At 35.3% G+C, this 17,983-nt stretch overlaps 1 protein-coding gene across 2 annotated transcripts in view; it reads left to right on the top strand.

Moving 5' to 3' along the window:
* Nucleotides 1-17,066, top strand: part of NPEPPS (aminopeptidase puromycin sensitive) — a 70,933-nt gene extending 53,867 nt beyond the window's left edge. For both annotated transcript variants that reach the window (XM_033090235.1, XM_033090236.1), the window contains 10 exons: nucleotides 1,110-1,173; nucleotides 2,960-3,099; nucleotides 4,435-4,569; nucleotides 5,872-6,091; nucleotides 8,003-8,145; nucleotides 8,601-8,657; nucleotides 11,555-11,662; nucleotides 12,297-12,452; nucleotides 12,728-12,775; nucleotides 15,491-17,066. In XM_033090235.1, coding sequence (XP_032946126.1) covers nucleotides 1,110-1,173; nucleotides 2,960-3,099; nucleotides 4,435-4,569; nucleotides 5,872-6,091; nucleotides 8,003-8,145; nucleotides 8,601-8,657; nucleotides 11,555-11,662; nucleotides 12,297-12,452; nucleotides 12,728-12,775; nucleotides 15,491-15,649 — 1,230 coding nt within the window. In that variant the 3' untranslated portion in view covers nucleotides 15,650-17,066. The remainder of the gene's footprint in view (nucleotides 1-1,109; nucleotides 1,174-2,959; nucleotides 3,100-4,434; nucleotides 4,570-5,871; nucleotides 6,092-8,002; nucleotides 8,146-8,600; nucleotides 8,658-11,554; nucleotides 11,663-12,296; nucleotides 12,453-12,727; nucleotides 12,776-15,490) is intronic.
* Nucleotides 17,067-17,983: the final 917 nt, after the last annotated feature.

Here is a 17,983-nt window from a genome sequence, read left to right as displayed (position 1 = left end):
TCCCAATATTATTGAAATTCAGTTAACTTTTCCATCAAACTACTTTCAAGGTTTTATTTTCTTTGCTTTGTTTTTTTTTTAATCTGTAAGCACAGGAAACTCATCCTCCATTTTTGTTACAATGAAAAGCCTGTCTGTGACTCTTAATTCTTTTAAAAATAAGAGAGGCTGTAACACCGAATATCTTGATTATGATCTATTTCTCACTGTATAGTCCTAAATTTAAATATTTTTGTTTTATTTATGAATCAATTTAAAAGTCACCTTTCAGCTTTTTCAAGGAAATCTATGTGATACATCACCAATTAGTGATGTAGTGTTCATTAGGAGCTTCTCTATGGCATCAACGTGGCCATTGCTTTCTCACTCAAATTTTTTGGTTTTTCGATTCTGTCTCTTGTAGTCAGTTTATCCATAAAAGTCGTTGGCCAAATTTTAATTTTGATTTAGGTGATCTTAAATTTGTAATATCTTATGTTATTTCAAATGTTCTGAGGTGTAGTAACAAATGATAAATGAAACAAATGACTGCATTTTTTGGAGTATTTTAAAAACTAAGTACTTGCCTTTGTCGCTTCTGGCTTTTCAGTTCCACCCCCCCCCCCCCTTTATTCGTGTTTCATTGCAAAGCTCATCCTTTGAAAACAAGGTGTATGCTTCTTTCATGTTAATCAATCATTCTAAAAATTTGAATTGTGAATATTGAGTCCACATGCTAATCTAATGTTGCCACTTTTTGGAAGTGAAAAATACTAAAGACATAACCTTCCTCTATAAAGATTAAAATAATTTGCTGTAGTACTATAAATAGTTATGTATCCTTTTGAAAACTTTAATCCTTTGAAGTTCTCATCTGGGTACATGTTTTTTCTGAGTGCCCATATTGCACAGAACCTGGTCTTTTATTTAGAGTTTTGTTATTTTGAAGCCCAAATGAGAAATAGTGACTTTTCTCCCAATCTATAGTATCTTCCATCTTCATCACAGTTGCATTTTGTGTACTCATTGGATTGTACTGGTTTCACCTTCTGCTTTGTCACAGAAATGTTGCCCCTTGAAAAAAGTAAAAAAGTGTTGATACTACCAAAGCTTTTGTTTTGCTTCTCTAGGTAGAAGATGACAGATTGTTAAAGTTGTCCCAAAGGAAGTTCTGTGCCAGTGGACCATATGTTGGTAAGCACATGGCTACAAGTGGGAGCTGATCTGGTATAAGTTTGGATACCAGACCAGTAGTGTTCCAACTAACAGAAAATACTTATTCATTTTAAAATATTTTTAATAGAATTAAATAAAAACAAGGAAATAGTAATAAAATAAAAATGAAATCCAGAAAATCAAAAAAAGGGGAGATTTATGAGGTATTTGTAGTATTATATTCTTAAATTTTTGAAATTCCGTGTTTGTATTGGAGGCTATAACAAATGAAGGATAAGATCACCCAAGAAATGATGTCTCTATCCTTAATCCCTAAAAGAAGACTGAAACACGTTTGTGTGGGTGACTCATTTTTTTCTTTTTAATTCTTGGGTGTAATAAAATAAGTAAACAAATAAATAAAGCCTAATGATTACTTAGATGTGTTATGTACCAGTCACTGTACTAAGCACTATAACTGGCCCTTATTTTACACTCTCAAGAACCCTATTGGGTAGGTAATATTATTTCCATTTTACAAATGAGGGAGCAAAGGCACAGCTAGGTTAGTTAAATTGTCCAAGGTCACCTTGAGTTAACTCTCTAATGAGTTAGAGTAGGAATTCAAACAAAATAGTTGGATTCCATGAGTTCATACCCTTAACCACCACTCAACTGCTTTTTCAAATATTTCTACATGTCATTAGACTCTCTTACCCAGGAAATGAAAAATTAATTGAAAAACATTTTTTTAAAGTGTTTTTCTGCACCTTTTTGACTTCCATTAAAATAGCAGGTCTCAACAGGGGAGGCATGTATCAGAATCATCAATGTTGGTGATTTTCATCTTACTAAATTGGGTGATTTTCATGTTCTACCCACCAAAATATGATGCACTGTACTAGAGTTAAGAGGTACAGCCTTCCACCCTTAACCTTCCTTAGCATTTAGAATTACTCTTTCAATAAATATGTCTGACAAGTCAGATGACAGGTTTTTATTATCCAGATAAATCCCTAAGTGTCAGAGGTGCTATCTTCTGCCTCATACCTGCAATCTGAATTGTAGGACAGACAGGTTTTACAGGTGTCTCTAATACTCTGACCAATATAGGTAGTGTTAAAACCTGAAATATCCCATATCAGGAGGAAATTTTAACTTGTGGTTTAGCCTCATAGCATAAAGTTATATAATTTGTTGAAATGGTTCCATTAATGTACTAAGCAATGACTCTCTTTTGTTTGGTATCTTAATGAAAAGTCAGTTTTGCTGTCTGATACCTAGGAGAGTGTATTATATCTGCCTTACAAAAGCTTTGGTTTTTAGATATGACTCCTCACTGATGGAATCCAGCAGCTCCCAGGGTGTGTACTGTCTATCAGAAAAATTAAAACCAACACTTCAGTGTTCCAGCAGTATATATACCTGTTAAGAACTACATCTTAGAATTTGTTTTTAAATGCTATGTGAGGGCTTTCACCTATTTGAAATTTTTTTTAAAACAATAAAATCATTGCTGTCTCTATTGCTCTGTAAAGGGAAAACAACAGTTGAGTTAAAATCACTGTATTTGTGATTCTATAAGTGAGTAAACTGTTCTTTCTTTTTTTTCAGACTTGTGGTTTTGTTAATAAATCCTCTCTTCCTTTTGACTAATACTATTCAGGTTATCTGAGAGAGTTTATGTACCATTAAAAACGAGCTATTGGCTTAACAGTTAGACTTGAGCTGGTGCATAGGATACCAGCCCTCTCCACCTTACCTTCCATTTTTTCCAGTGAGAAATTATTTTTAAAGTTTTCTACTTGTTCTTCTCTTGCTTAAGGAGAAGACTGTCCCCAGTGGATGGTTCCTATCACAATCTCTACTAGCGAAGATCCTAACCATGCCAAACTGAAAATTCTAATGGATAAACCAGAGATGAATGTGGTTTTGAAAAACGTTAAACCAGACCAATGGGTAAAGGTGAGTCCCGAAATGGCATGGCCATTTTTATCTTACCTAAATTGATTTATTTCTCTCACTTCCTTTATGCATTTTATGGCTGGTTCGAAATTCTACTGCTTCAGTTTAGAATAGGACTTGCAAAACAAAAAACAAAAAAAAACATTAACTAAAACATTTGTGTAGTCTTGCAACTTTAAAGTGTCCTGTTGTAATGACATGTTAACTTCAATGATGTGCTGTTATCAAATGCATACAACTATAATCAAGAGAGATCAGACATATAGCAATCATTTTGTGTCACTGAAATGTGAAATTCCTTTACCTGGTGTTTTAAAACCATTTCACAAAAATAACAGTTGGTAAATATTATTTTTCATTACACTATCCTCTGTATCTTTCATAGTGAAAGTACCTATTACAAACTTTTCTACCAATTATAGTAGCTTCCTAATAGAAATTATACATTGGCTGGACTTCTGTGCTTTTCTGAAAAGAGCCATTTCTCCCTCTGTTTTAATTTTTTAAATATACTCAGTGGAATACTGTATTACCATTTGAAAATATAATCTGGAAGATTAAATAGCAATATGAACATTTCTTTTTATAAATGAGAAGAAAGTTATGTATACTATGATTGTAATTAGGAAAATAAAGGTGTTATTCCCACAGTAAAAGATAAAGGGAATCAATAAAATAATAGTTCTATTAGAATTGTGAGGCAATTTTTTACTATTTATGTGTAAATAGTAAACTATATCTTAGATTATTGTTTTACCATGAAAATATTTTTGTATGTAAATATTATCAAAAATATTTTTTACTATAGGTAAATAGCCTACAGAGAATTGATTACCTCACTCCAAAAATCATATGAACTTTTTTTTAATTTAAGTTCATGTAATTCTTGAAAATCCAGGACCTGACAGTTGTTATTCTCTTGAGGCTCTGGACTCAATAGATCAATGTTTGTAAAGGCTAAATCTTCCCCAGAGATTCCCCTGTCCAAATGTTTTTATATATAGTCAATGTTTTCTGTACTTAAAAACGTCCACTGAGATTAGAAATAGAAACTTATCCACATTATTTCTTCCCTTCCTGCCATGTTCTTCCTAGTATTTCACGTTGGCCCCCACCAAGTTTTTGGGTTTTTTTGCCTCTGTATTTGCTTTGACAACTGATTTCTATCTTTATGTGTTGTTTCATTTTAATCCCTATCTGTTGGCATATATGATCTTTGTTGTTTTTCATCCAGATATACTAAAACCAAAATCCCTTTCACACCTACAAAAATTGTAATACATACAATTGTAATAAATACAACTGTTTAAAAATACCTATTGGATGTCTTTTCAGTTAAACCTAGGAACAGTTGGGTTTTATAGGACCCAGTACAGCTCCGCCATGCTGGAAAGTTTATTACCAGGCATTCGTGACCTTTCTCTGCCCCCTGTGGATCGACTTGGATTACAGAATGACCTCTTCTCCTTGGTGAGCCTCTCTAAAGTAGTATGATGGATTTTGTTGATTAAAGGATTTTGTCCCCCTCCCCTCCCCCAGTATCTTATCTAACTGAAACATAATTAGAAGAATATAGTTCTTCCTGAAGGTTGAATTGCCTTTGGGATTAGAGCAAATGACTAATTACTAATAAACATGATAAGATTGAACCTACATAATTTACCAGAAACAAATCCCATTTCTCTAATCCTAAACCAGCTTTTTACAAGTGTACTTAAACTATCCTTTTAAGGCAAAAATTCTTTTCAATAGAAATAGATATGAGCCTTGAAGAAATTGCCCTACTAATGTGTATTTTTAAAAAAATATTTACTTGATTCAGAGTGATTTATATTTTTCTAAAATAGTGGTTGTACTTTGCTGGGAAAGTCTAGAATTTTTTAACATTTCATTCCTACTCAATTATAATAGCCCATTAGCTTTAGAATTATGTTTATATTTGGCTTTGTTCCAGAAAAGATTTAAAGCAGCAATTAATAGAATTATCTTTATGACTCCAACATAGGTTAGATAATTTCTAGATGTCCTTGACTGTGATAAAATTGTCAGACTCCTCCTAGTGTTCCTTTATATTGCACTTGAAGTTTTCCCTCCCCTCTGCAGTAACTGGTTTTGGATTCCTGCTTTGTATAAACACAGATTAGCATTGATGCACAAAACCTCACATCTGCTGATCTCATTGCTGAGAGAGACCTGTCCCAGGAGAGTGGTGTGTTTGTGCAGTTGGCTGCTGTAACAGAAGTTCTTTTTCCTAACTCTCTTAGCTAATTCTGAAAGGACTCTGAGTTTGTAGTGCCTTCCAGTACGCGTTCTTTTAGAAATGAGTAAGGGACAGGCTGAAGTTGACACAGTTTGCAGGTCCAGTTTTGAAAGAGCCTCTGTCAAAAACCAAAGCCCTAGCTACTTTTGCAACTTTTCTGAACGTATGAAAATTTTGAAAAAGAAAAACAAAGCCAAGTCCCCTGTAACTAGGCAGAAATAGAAAGTTAACTGTTTTCATTCTTTATTTTTTGCCCCCCAAATTTGTGGAATTGTAGCATGTTTTTTAAGTGGCTCTTTTATAAATAGCAAAAAAATAAAAAAGGAATGTTGTCATGATAGGATTTTTATTCTATAAATGTCTGTGGTGTCTAAGCTTACATAGTCTTATTTCCTTTAAAAAAGCAAAGAGATGACTAACTAGCAGTAGATAATGCCAAAAATTCATGCTTGTATTTTTTTGTTTTGTTTTTGTTTGAAGACTAGGTTAATTTATGTTTTTTCCTATCCCAGGCTCGAGCTGGAATCATTAGCACTGTAGAGGTTCTAAAAGTCATGGAGGCTTTTGTGAATGAGCCCAATTATACTGTATGGAGCGACCTGAGCTGTAACCTGGGGATTCTTTCAACTCTCTTGTCCCACACAGACTTCTATGAGGAAATCCAGGAGTTTGTGAAAGATGTCTTTTCACCTATAGGGGAGAGACTGGGCTGGGACCCCAAACCTGGAGAAGGTAATGGATGTACTGAATGGGGAAAGAGTTGATCAGAAATTGGTTCTTTTTCACTCATCTGTGGTTAACAACTTCAGTAGCATCATCTTTGTATCTTCTAGATGTTACTATGTATTCAGCTAGCCAGAAATTAAGATTTAGGTCTTTTAAGCCTACTGCTGAAGTTACATGGGTCACCAACTTAAAAACAGTGATGGTTATGTGTATTCATTGCTAAATATGGTTTGTGCACAAAGCAGATGGTGGAAATAAGTCATTTATGTGTTCCAAAGGCCCATTTATAGTCAAGAAAAGTTACAGAGAATCTTAGATTATTTTATTTATTATTACCATAATTACCGGGTACCTACCTTATATACAACTTGTAAAGGTGCTAAGAGACACAGGAGCCAGTTTTCTGAATTAAGGAAGTTATTTGGCCTTCTACATGTCTTCTTTCCTCTGTGAGAATGTTGAGAATGGTGATTTCAGGACTTTAAATATAATTTTCTACTATCTGCTAATAACTAAAGGTGGTATTTCCTCCTGACCAGTCTTGTTCTGGGAGGCAAACACTATTCTGACTTCTTTTACTTTAGATTAATATTGTCTCTTTTAGAACATTATATATTCTGTTCCTATATCTGGCTTCTGTCAGATTTTTTTCAGTATAATATTCTTGAGATACATCCAGTTTGTTCATTCATTTTTATTGCTGAGTAGTATTTCATTGTATGACTATACCACAGCTTATTTGGCTACTGTACTATTGCAATCCATCAGATCTGTGTGTGAGTGTTAATTTTTCTTTTCTTTTTCTTTTTTTTTAAACCACCATTTAATTCCAGAACCATTTCTTTACCCTCACAAGAAACTCCATACTCATTGGCTGTCACTCCCCATTGCCCAGCAAACCCAGTCCCAGGCAACCACTAATATGTTTTCTGTCTCATGGATTTGCCTATTCTGGACATTTCATATAAATGGAATCATGCCCTATATGGCATTTTGTGTCTTGCTCCTTTCACTTAGCATGTTTTCAAGGTTCATCCATGCTTCATCATGTATCAGTACTTACTCCTTTTTATAGCCAAATAATATTCCATTGTATGGATATACAGTACATTTTATCAGTTGATGGATGATTAGATTATTTCCACTTTTTGACTTATCAATGCTGCTATGAACTTGTATGCAAGTTTTTGTGTGGACATACGCTTTCATTTCTCTTAGGTGTAGACCTAAGAGTGGAATTGCTAGGTCATATGGTAACTCTCACCTTTTGAAGAGTTGCCAGACTGTTTTTCAAAGTGGCCGCACCATTTTGCATTCCCACCAGCGATGTATGAGGGTTCTCATTTCTCCAGGTCCTTGTCAACACTTGTTATTGTCTATCTCTTTTATTCTAGCCATCCTAATGGGTGTGATATACCTCACTGAGGTTTTGATTTGCGTTTCCCTAATGACCAATGATGGTGAACATTTTTTATGTGCTTATTAGCCATTTGCATATATTTGGAGTAATAGATCCATCATTTTGATTTTAAAAATCTAAGATTTCAATTTCTTATACACAGCATATCAGTTCTGTATGTGCCCTTTCTCTGAATCATGGGTGAAAATTGCGTGATCTAAGCCTGTTCCTTTCACACATAATCCTTAGTAGTATAATTACCTAGATGGAGTGACCATTTAGTAAATTCAGTTTGTGAGTATAGACAAAGTCAGCAAATTGATTTGCTTTTCTAGTCAGTTTAGCACTTCATTTCACTCTTGTATGATAAATTTAAATCAAGTGTGCTTTCAAGTACTAAGGTAATTGATTATTTTTGTTCAAGATTATAGACATGGTATAATAAAAGATATCCAGGTGGCATATGTGTAAAAATAGGCTTTTTAAGTAGTTCTGTGTCTCTCTTACTTCTCAATCAGGTCATCTAGATGCACTCCTGAGAGGCTTGGTTCTGGGCAAACTAGGAAAAGCAGGACATAAGGCAACTTTAGAAGAAGCCCGTCGTCGGTTTAAGGACCATGTGGAAGGGAAACAGACTCTCTCCGCTGATCTGAGGAGTCCTGTAGGTTTTCATAATGAATTACCTTGATTTCTAGGTGACTTCATCATTCTGTGTAGTGTGGAATGTATTTAATAGTAACCAAAAAGACCTAAGTACCCACCCACAAATCATATCTGACCCTATTTTAATATATGCCATTTAGGTGGTTTGTAGCCGGCTTCTCATTTATTTAAAGTTTCTCAGCCTATACCATGGTGCTGAGAAAAGTGATTATCAGCACACATTCCCCTGAGAAAGCTGGTGTGCTCTGCTGCTACTTACTTACTACATGCCATCTACCTTTCTGGTTGTTCGTATGGGCTCTTAGCTTCTTGCCACAATTTGTGTGTAACATCCACATGTACCTATTTACAAATTTTTTGACTTGTTTTCTGTCTTTTCTTAGCATTAGAATATTTGGAACAAGATACATTTAATCAGATGCCTTCTTTTTTTGTTTCTATATTCTCTGGTAGGTCTATCTGACTGTTTTGAAGCATGGTGATGGCACTACCTTAGACATTATGCTAAAGGTAAGTAAATTTTTTAAGGGCTTTCATTTTCTGCTTTTGAACTTGGATTGACACATAGTGTGAGCTTCAAGTGATTAAAAAAAGTCCTAAGAAAAGAAATATATGCAGATACGCATATTAAGCCATCAACCATTAAGACATTATGGGAGTTACACCTGAAACTAATTAAAAAAAAAAGACATTATGCGAGAAATATATAATGTCTGTTCATGTATACTATCAATATGATGTAAAAAGTCATCTAATTTTTTTCACTTCTCTTTTTACTCACAAGTTTATGCATCTTAAATCTGAATGAACTCTGAAATATTCATTTTGGTTAACAAGCCAAGTTCTTAAAATTTTTCCCGTCAATGTAAACTTACTTGGGGTTTTGCCCATTTTAAACAAAAGGTTTGTTTCTGTGCTTAGAAAAGGGATAGATGATGAGGTGTCTCAAGGGTTTGAGCTATGCCTCTTACGAATGGACAGGAAATTAATTCACCTGCCTGCGTAACCTTTGTAGTTGTCCCAGGGTGGTTGGCGTATAATTAAACTCTGGCTTAGAAAAAATACAGGCAAAACTTTCCATGTCCTTGTAATGGCAGTGATCTGTTTGCAAGTCCTGAGACTGTGGAACAAGTGCTGTCTCCAGTCCATGCATCTATCAGGCTAGGAGATAACTTGACTATATCGATTGCATTGGCAGTGGAAGGAGCTGGGTCTACTTATTACCATCATATAAAATGTGCAAAATGTGCCTAAATACTCAAATCATCTGTGAGACCTATAAAGCCCGTCCACTGAAAGATCCACACATAGGGGCATGGACAAGATAGGGATGGGACCACCTATAATGGATTACAAACACTTTCTGATCCCAGGTGGATCAGAATTGCAAATCTAATTTCTATATTTTAGTTTTGAAGAAATCCTATTTAAATTATTAGAATGTTCTGAAAAATATAAACTTGATTTGTTTAAGAAACTGCATCTCAAAATGTACTCCTTTACCTATCTTGTACAAGGGTAATTAAGGTACTTCCTTTCTAATAATATAAAATTATACTTTGGGTTTACCTTTCAACTAAATGATATAAGGTTCCTTCTCATTCTTAATATTCTGTGAACCTGTGCACTATAAATCATGCACGTATTTCTTTGCATATGAAATGAGACATTTTGTTGGTTTTGTCTATTCCATAAAGGATATGGAACAAAATAGGGATTCTGAAAATCTCATGACAGATACCTTGACATTGTCATGTCATGGAATACTTTTAAGAATTTATACTAGTATGTATATTAAGAATTTGCATCTGTTTAACACAAGGGAGCTCACAGTAATTCAGCTTTACTATGGAAAGAGCTCTTATAAAGACAGAATCAGAGTTCTTCAAAAAAACAATTGATGAGAGATGAGAAGGATTGTTTTCTGTTGGTAAGTTAGGAATAATGAGGCAGGATAAAAACATGTAACTTTAATACAAAGTGTATTTGAAATGGGGTGTTATGGTGCCATCTAGTGGACTAGTTTAACAGGTTCTTCTTGGGGGAAAAAAATGCTTCCTGAAAACCAGAGTTCAGATCTTGAGAAATAAAGGTGAAAATCAAGCTGAACAGGACCTTAGAAATCATCTGTTCACCCTGCTCATTTTATAGATGGGGAAACTGAGAGCCAGAGAGGTTAAGGATTTAGTTAAGATCACACAGCTAGTTAGAGGCAAAACTGGGACTAGAACCCAGTTCTCCTGACTTCCTATCGATTTTACCACACTGCAGCTCAAAAGAGTCCAAAGGAAAGGAATAGAAAACTGGGAGCTGTGATGGGGACTCCAGACATGGGTCAGTGTTAAAATTTTCAGGGAGAAAAAAGATCAATAGAGTCTAAATTAAGTTGTCTTGGAGAGGTATCTTGTATACATTTGTAGTTCTAATTTTTAAATATATATAATGTTTTCTTCTTGATTATGAAAAAGGAGGATTTTGTATATCCAACATAGAAGATTTGGAGACTAGAAAAAGATAAAGAAGAAAATAAAACCTACCTGTAATTTAAAAAGTACATATAATATGATTTATTCTTCATTTGGTAATGTACATAAAGTAATAATTGATTTTTTTCTCAATGCATCTCTATTTTTCTAATATTCTGCATTCAGCAGCTTTTTGCAGTTTAAGAATGTAATGGTGCATAATCCTACTGATCAGAGACCATTATTAATTGATATTAACATTTTGATGCATTTTCAGGTTTTTTTCCCTCCATATTAAATTTTTAAAAATCTAGAATAATTTTGTTTTGTCTCTAATTTTTTCATTTAATATATCAAGAGCATGTTTTTTTCGTTGTTGGTTTTTTTAAGGAGGGCATAGCTCACAGTGGCCCATGTGGGTATCGAACCGGCAACCTTGGTGCTACCAGCACCACACTTTAACAAACTGAGCTAACTGGCCACCCAAGAGCATGTTTAAGTCATCAAACATTCTTAAAAATGTTACTTTCAGTAACACATCTTCTTGTATATTTTTCACTATTATAAATCAAATTGATAACCTTCAGTGGTATTAGTAATAATTTTGTTCATATAACATAGAACATTAGTCAGACATCAATGATACAAAGAATTTGGGCATGACAGGTTTACCCCTTAGATCTCAAACTGCTCAGAACTGATGACAGACCATTCATATAGTGAACACTTACATCTAATAACTTACTAAAATGGTATACGAGAAGTTTAGGGCTTGAACGTCTTGAAAAGTACTCTCTTGTTAATTTCATACCCTCCAATCTTAGCCAATGAGAACATACACAGAACAAAGTTTCACCTTATTGGGGGAGAAGGTCATATAAGCATATGCATAACTTCCAGGAGAGACTTAACTTTATCTCTATCTTTATTTTTTCATTATAGCTTCACAAACAAGCAGATATGCAGGAAGAGAAAAACCGAATTGAAAGAGTCCTTGGGGCTACTCTTTCACCTGAATTGATTCAAAAAGTCCTCACGTTTGCACTTTCAGTAAGTTTCAATGAAAACTGCTCTTAAAGGGAATTGTTACCCACTGATCTGTGGCAAGTGTCTGATTCAGTATCCTCTTGATCTGCCTTAACTGTAGAATGAAGGCTTCTGCTGAGGCTAGGAAAGCTGGACCGCGCTCTTATTTCTGACCTCTATATCTCCCTCTAGTGGCGAGAATCAAAACACAGAGGGTGCCAAAAAAAAAAAAATACACATTTTAAGAAAGGAAAAAACTATTAAAGTTGTAATACTCAATATATACCGATAACAAAAGATGAATACAAGTCACGTGTATACATTTTCTTGGCACCCATGAAGTTGGGAGAGGAAATAAACTGGAAAGCCAACTTATCCCTGTGCCTACTTTCTGTCTCTTCCTTTCTTTACCCTATAGTAGCCCGAACAAGTATTTTCACAGCACCTTGTTTGTGCTTGTCTCAGTGCCTCATTCTCAAGTTGGCTGATCTTTAGGTTAAACATCCTCTCTTTGCTGGAAGCTTCTGATGCTAGTTATTCCTAACACAGAATGAGTATCTTCAATGCGATAACTTGGGTACTTCAACAACATTTGCCCTTTCTGGCACCAGAAGATTTTTTGTATACAGTAGACTTTTAGTTCTCTTTCTATTTTTAGGAAGAGGTACGTCCGCAGGACACTGTTTCAGTAATTGGTGGAGTGGCTGGAGGCAGCAAGCAAGGAAGGAAGGCTGCTTGGAAGTTTATAAAGGACAACTGGGAAGAACTTTACAATCGATACCAAGGAGGATTCTTAATATCCAGACTAATAAAGGTATGTGAAGATTTTTATTTTGAGTAGCTTGCTTTTCATGGATATTGAGAAACATCCATGATTCACTAGACCCATACATTATAGTCTTTGCTCTTTAAGAGTTTTCTTAAACAGTTATTAGCTTTATTAAAGGGCATCTTTGTCACCTGTCCTGTACCCTCTATTAGAATAAACTGAAGTTGGGAGCGAATAGAATGATTTATTTTTCGGTTAAATGAAGTTTGTTCTTAGCCTCTGTTGGTTGCACTTAACTATTTAAACCATTGTTTTTTCAGCTATCAGTTGAGGGATTTGCAGTTGATAAAATGGCTGGAGAGGTTAAGGTAAGGAATGTCCTTTTTACTTTTCAATGTAGTCAGTAAAAACACTAACTAACCAAACTATAATCATAGAGTGATGCTGTAATGCACTTTAGTGTCTCTTGTTTTTGCTTGAAGAAAGACAGCTTAGGTTGTATCTTTAATGCCTGAAGAATTGAGAGTTGGAATCATTTTTGAGAGTGTTGATACATGGCTGAAAGAATGTGGAACTTGGAATCAGGCGACCTGGGTGTAAAGCTGTGCCCCACCCCGTGTTGGCTGTTAGACTTCAAACAAGTTTTGTAAAATGGGGTGATAGGATTGTTATTTATACTAACATAGTGGAGCTGGAGCAGAGTAGGTCCTTGATGTTAATTCTTTTTTCCTGTCGAATAACTTTCATAGGTCTGTTGTATGCAGGGTGAGACAAGATGGCTATGTAGGGACTTTCCTCTTAGCCCTTAAAAAGTTAACAATCAGTTTAGTGGTAAAGTTCAGCCTTTGGGGACAAATCTACACTGATTAGGAAAATCTTAACTTTAAACCTTCATTGCATATGAGCTGTAATGTTGATTTACAATATGAGCCATTGTTAGGAATAAGATTTTAAGATTTCAGATCTTGAGAAAACAATGAAAGATTTGATCTCTGCCTTCATTTAGTTTACATTGTATATTGTGTAAACGACTTATTGTGAAGGTAATAAGTACTCTTAAGGAGAAATCTACACATCATGGGTTTGGAGGGGAGGGCAGTGGCCAAGCTAAGGCTGGCCAGGCTGGAGGGACTTGTAGGCTCTATGAAAATTTTCCTAAGAATGGAAAGCCCTGAGATGGCTTATAAACAAAGGAATCACTTGATCTAATTGGTATTATAAAAATTTCAGCCTGGCTGTAGTATGGAGAATAGATTGAAATGGGGAAGAGAAGATTTTGGGAAGCTAATTCTCCAAGCAAGAATGATATACCGTGTTTCCCTGAAAATAAGACCTAGCCAGACAATCAGCTCTAATGCGTCTTTTGGAGCAAAAAGTAATATAAGACCCTGTATATATTACTACATATATATAGTATATGTATATATACTTTTTGGAGCAAAAAGTAATATAAGACCCTGTATATATTACTACATATATACAGTATATGTATATATACAGTATATGTATATATACATATATATGTATATATATAATTAATATAATATTAATTATATTATAGTATTAATATAATTAATACTATAATAATATTATAGTATTATTTTACTATAAGACAGGGTATAATATAATATAATGTAACAAATATAATACTGGGTCTTACAGAATATTATATAAGACCGGGTCTTATATTAATTTTTGCTCCAAAAGACTCATTAGAGCTGATTGTCCGGCTAGGTTTTATTTTCGGGGAAACATGGTAGTAGCTTGGAGGAGATGGACTAGTGAAAGATATTCATTCAGGGCCTTGATTCTGTTAATCTTTAATTCAACAAATATTTGCTGAGTGGTTTCTCTGTGTTATGAACCTGTGGGGGTGGGAGAGAAGGAAGAGTCAAGGATAATTCCCAAGTTTTTTGTCTGTAAATGGTGGTACTGTTTGTTGAGATGGAAGGAAAGGAAGTCTTGTATCTTACTCAGGCCCTAAGAATCCAACCTTGGTGAGGAACCTTGGAGCAGGCAACATTGTCGTCTATGTAAATAAGATTAATTGATTTTTAAAAGGTCTGTACTTAATCTGATGAGTTAGTTATTCTGTCTTTACACCTGTTGACGACTAGTTCAAAGGAAAGACCCCATCCTTTTGTTGGTTGGTATTTAAGAGTTGCTTTGTTTTCTATGAAACCTGGTGTACTTCATTAGAAAATGAATTCAATCTTGAATCAATAGGCATTATCATAAATTATAATAAAATCAGAAATAGTTTTGTATGAAAAATGTGGGTTGATGGAGTGTTAATTATTAGGGTACAGCAGCAATTTAAGCTTCTTGGTTTTATCTTCCCCCACAAATTAATCCTTATTTGAAGCAATCAGAACGTGTTGAGTCCTTAAATAACCTGTGCTAAATATTATGCTGGCTGTTTGTATGGCTTGTCTCTTTAATCTTCTGGAGTAAATACAGAGGGTGCCAAAAAAATGTATACACATTTTAAGCAAGGAAAACTGTATTAAAATTGTAATACTCATTATATACTGATAATAAAAGATATACTCTTAACAAGTCACATTTGACTTCTGCTATTACAAGAGGTGCTCAAAGTGGTTACCATGAGCATAATTTTAATACAGTTTTTTCCTTTCTTAAAATGTGTATACATTTTTTTTGGCACCCTCCCTCTGTTCTTTCTCATACGAGTAGACAAAGCAGTTAATTTACTCAGTCACAAGTTAGTACATGACCCAGCCTAGATTCAAGTCTGAAGCCTGATCCCAAAGCCTAGATTAACCACTAGAGAATGAGTCTAAAAGAAAGGCCATAGGTTCTGTCTCTGTACTTACTATTAATTTTTGATTAGATTTTTTTTTAAGATTTATTGGGCGATTTTAAGCATATAATGCTTAGGGGAGAATTCCTATAAGCAGGTCCAAGGAGCTGCTTGTTTTTTTTCAGCGTGGGAGTGGCAGTGGTAAATTTTCATGAGTGAAGCTTATGAATCGTTTACAGACCAGTGGGTGGTTTTCATGGCCTGTGATACTACTTCCTATTGCTAGTAATGGCCTACATTCTGGGTTGTTTTATACCAGGCTTTCTTCGAGAGTCACCCAGCTCCTTCGGCTGAGCGGACCATCCAGCAGTGCTGTGAAAATATCCTGCTGAATGCTGCTTGGCTAAAGCGAGACGCTGAGAGCATCCAGCAGTACCTCCTTCAGCGAAAGGCATCACCGCCACAGCGTGAACCCTGAGCGGGCCGCACTGCGGGCCTGCTGCTGGGCTGCGGGGGCAAGCTGGAGCACCGAACAGCTGCTTCTATGCCAAGAATTGGGAGTCTTCTTTCACACCAGTGGGGCTTGGACAATGAATGTAGTTAACTGGTTCCTGCTCACACTCCAGAATTAAATGCTATTGAAGAAAGAAAATCAGCAATTCAGCAAAAAAAAAAATAAAAATAAAAAATAAAAATGTAAATATGATAGTAATAAAATAGAGCATAACGAAACTGTGAAACTTCCTGAAGCCTTGTCAGTGGTTAAAAGTATTTAACACTCTCCTGTTAATGACAGATGTTCTGTTTTTATAACCTACCAAAAGGAAACTAGAGGCTTCTGGGTGAAGAGGATTTTTGTGAAGTGGATTCTGCAAGCAGACTACAAGCCAAGGGTAGTGTCCATTGCTGGGATGGTTAAACATGAAAGGCTGATAGCTGGTATAACATAGAGTCTGTGCATAATTCCAAGTGAGGTTTTTCTTTTGGTTTTGTTTTGGGTTTTTTTTTTTTTTTTTTTTTTTTGGCATGGGGACTGATTAGGAAGACATATTTTCCTGCATAACTCAATCTGAAACAAGGATTGTAGTTCCCTCCTTGCCTTCCCTTCTGTGTGACCCCTTGGCCAAAAAAAAAAAAAAAGAAAAAGGTGAAAAAAAAAACAACCTATCCTGGTCTGGGTTTTTTCCTCCCCCTAGTTCCACCCCCAGCACCCACCCCCCGGTGTCCTTCTTAGAGATAAAGAAATAATAAGGAAACATCTTTTGTAGCCACATTAAATAAGAGAAACTGATATGCATTATTTTTTCTTTCTTTTTTAAGATGACTTTTAAGAACCCTGAAATGCATATAGGTGAGACAATAGAAATGAAAAGGTTTTCAGCCCTGCCTTCCTAAAGGCGTTATTCTACTGAAAACGGTCTCAGTTGTCTGATAGGCTATCGAACCTCTTTATGACAGTATCAACACTGGCTTCTCCTGATTCATTTTGGGCATGTAAGAAGTCAGTGGTAACCGCCGCAGGGCCTATATATTAGTGGTAACTAGTTAAAAACAAAACAAAACAACAAAGACTATAAGCCTGTGGTGTGCCACCCTTTGCTTCAACAGTGTATCCTACTAACAAGCCTCACCTATCTAATCCAGTGAGTTTTAACTCTTTTAAGTATCATTCCTTTCTCTGTCCCTATGGTTTTTCTTTTCTTTCTTTTTCCTTTTCATTTTTCTTTTAAAAATATTTTTTGTGTTATTAACAGGAATTCATATTTGGTGTGGCTTAACTGTATTTCAGAAGGTCATCAGATTGTGAGACTGCTTCCTTGAAACATTTTTGTGCTATTGTTTTAAAAAATAATAATTAAAAAACAGTTGGCGTTAATAAAAATGTCAATGTGAAATTGATGTCCTGATTTCTTTTATCTCTTTGATAAGAAACTAAAAATTTTCCTATCGTTCAGTGGGATTATAAGAAGTTTTACTAACATAGGATTTTTTGAGTCTAAGAAAATCCCGTTTCTGAATTCCTAATGAATAGTACCTAAACAGAACAATCCTAAGATGCCTTCTAAATTAGTCTGGATTCTCAAAAATCTCTTAGCGCTCCTTAGAATCAGCATTCAGGCTTTGAGACCAGTTCCCATTTATTGAGACTTCCTTGTACAGGTGCCATGGGCTGTCCTATAGGCTGTCTAGGCATGTGCTAAAGGCACCAGCGAAAAGCAGGGCCACAAAAAGACCGAGCAGAATTCTGCTTTAATTAAAGAGCTCACAGAACTTTACAATCAGAATCTCTAGAAAGAAATTACTTTAGTTTCAGCATACATGCAAGTTTTGTGTATAACAGTTGAGTAGTTTGAATTATGTTGAGGCAGAGGTTGTGCTGAATATCTTCCATTTTCCCATCATAACTACTCCATCCTGTTCTATGCCCCAGGAGGTATTGACCCACATGGCTGAAATTAATAGGCTCCTTTACCCTCTCACTTCAAGTTGTGTTGTTCCAATTAGCAACACCCTCAGAAGATCGAAAGGCAAAAGGAAGGGACGGTCAAGGAATTTTTTCTCCTGGCTTCCTCATTGCCAGGTCACATGGGTTGTCTACGTTCCTCTACTAAAGACTGTGACTCCTGTTAGGCAGCTCTCTCTGGCTTCTGGGTCCTTCTCTTTGCCCCTTCAAATCGAGGGATAGAAAGGATGACTCCTTTACTAGCTCTATATTACTTCATCATTCCTTGTTGGTTTCCCTGAACTCTGCCCATGTCTTTGTAAATAGTCCCTTTATTAAACCTTCCTCGAGTTACCCAGTTTGAGTGTG

This window comes from Rhinolophus ferrumequinum, chromosome 21, assembly GCF_004115265.2.
Source record: "Rhinolophus ferrumequinum isolate MPI-CBG mRhiFer1 chromosome 21, mRhiFer1_v1.p, whole genome shotgun sequence".
Classification (NCBI taxonomy): domain Eukaryota; kingdom Metazoa; phylum Chordata; class Mammalia; order Chiroptera; family Rhinolophidae; genus Rhinolophus; species Rhinolophus ferrumequinum.
This window is presented reverse-complemented; position numbering and strand designations above follow the sequence as displayed.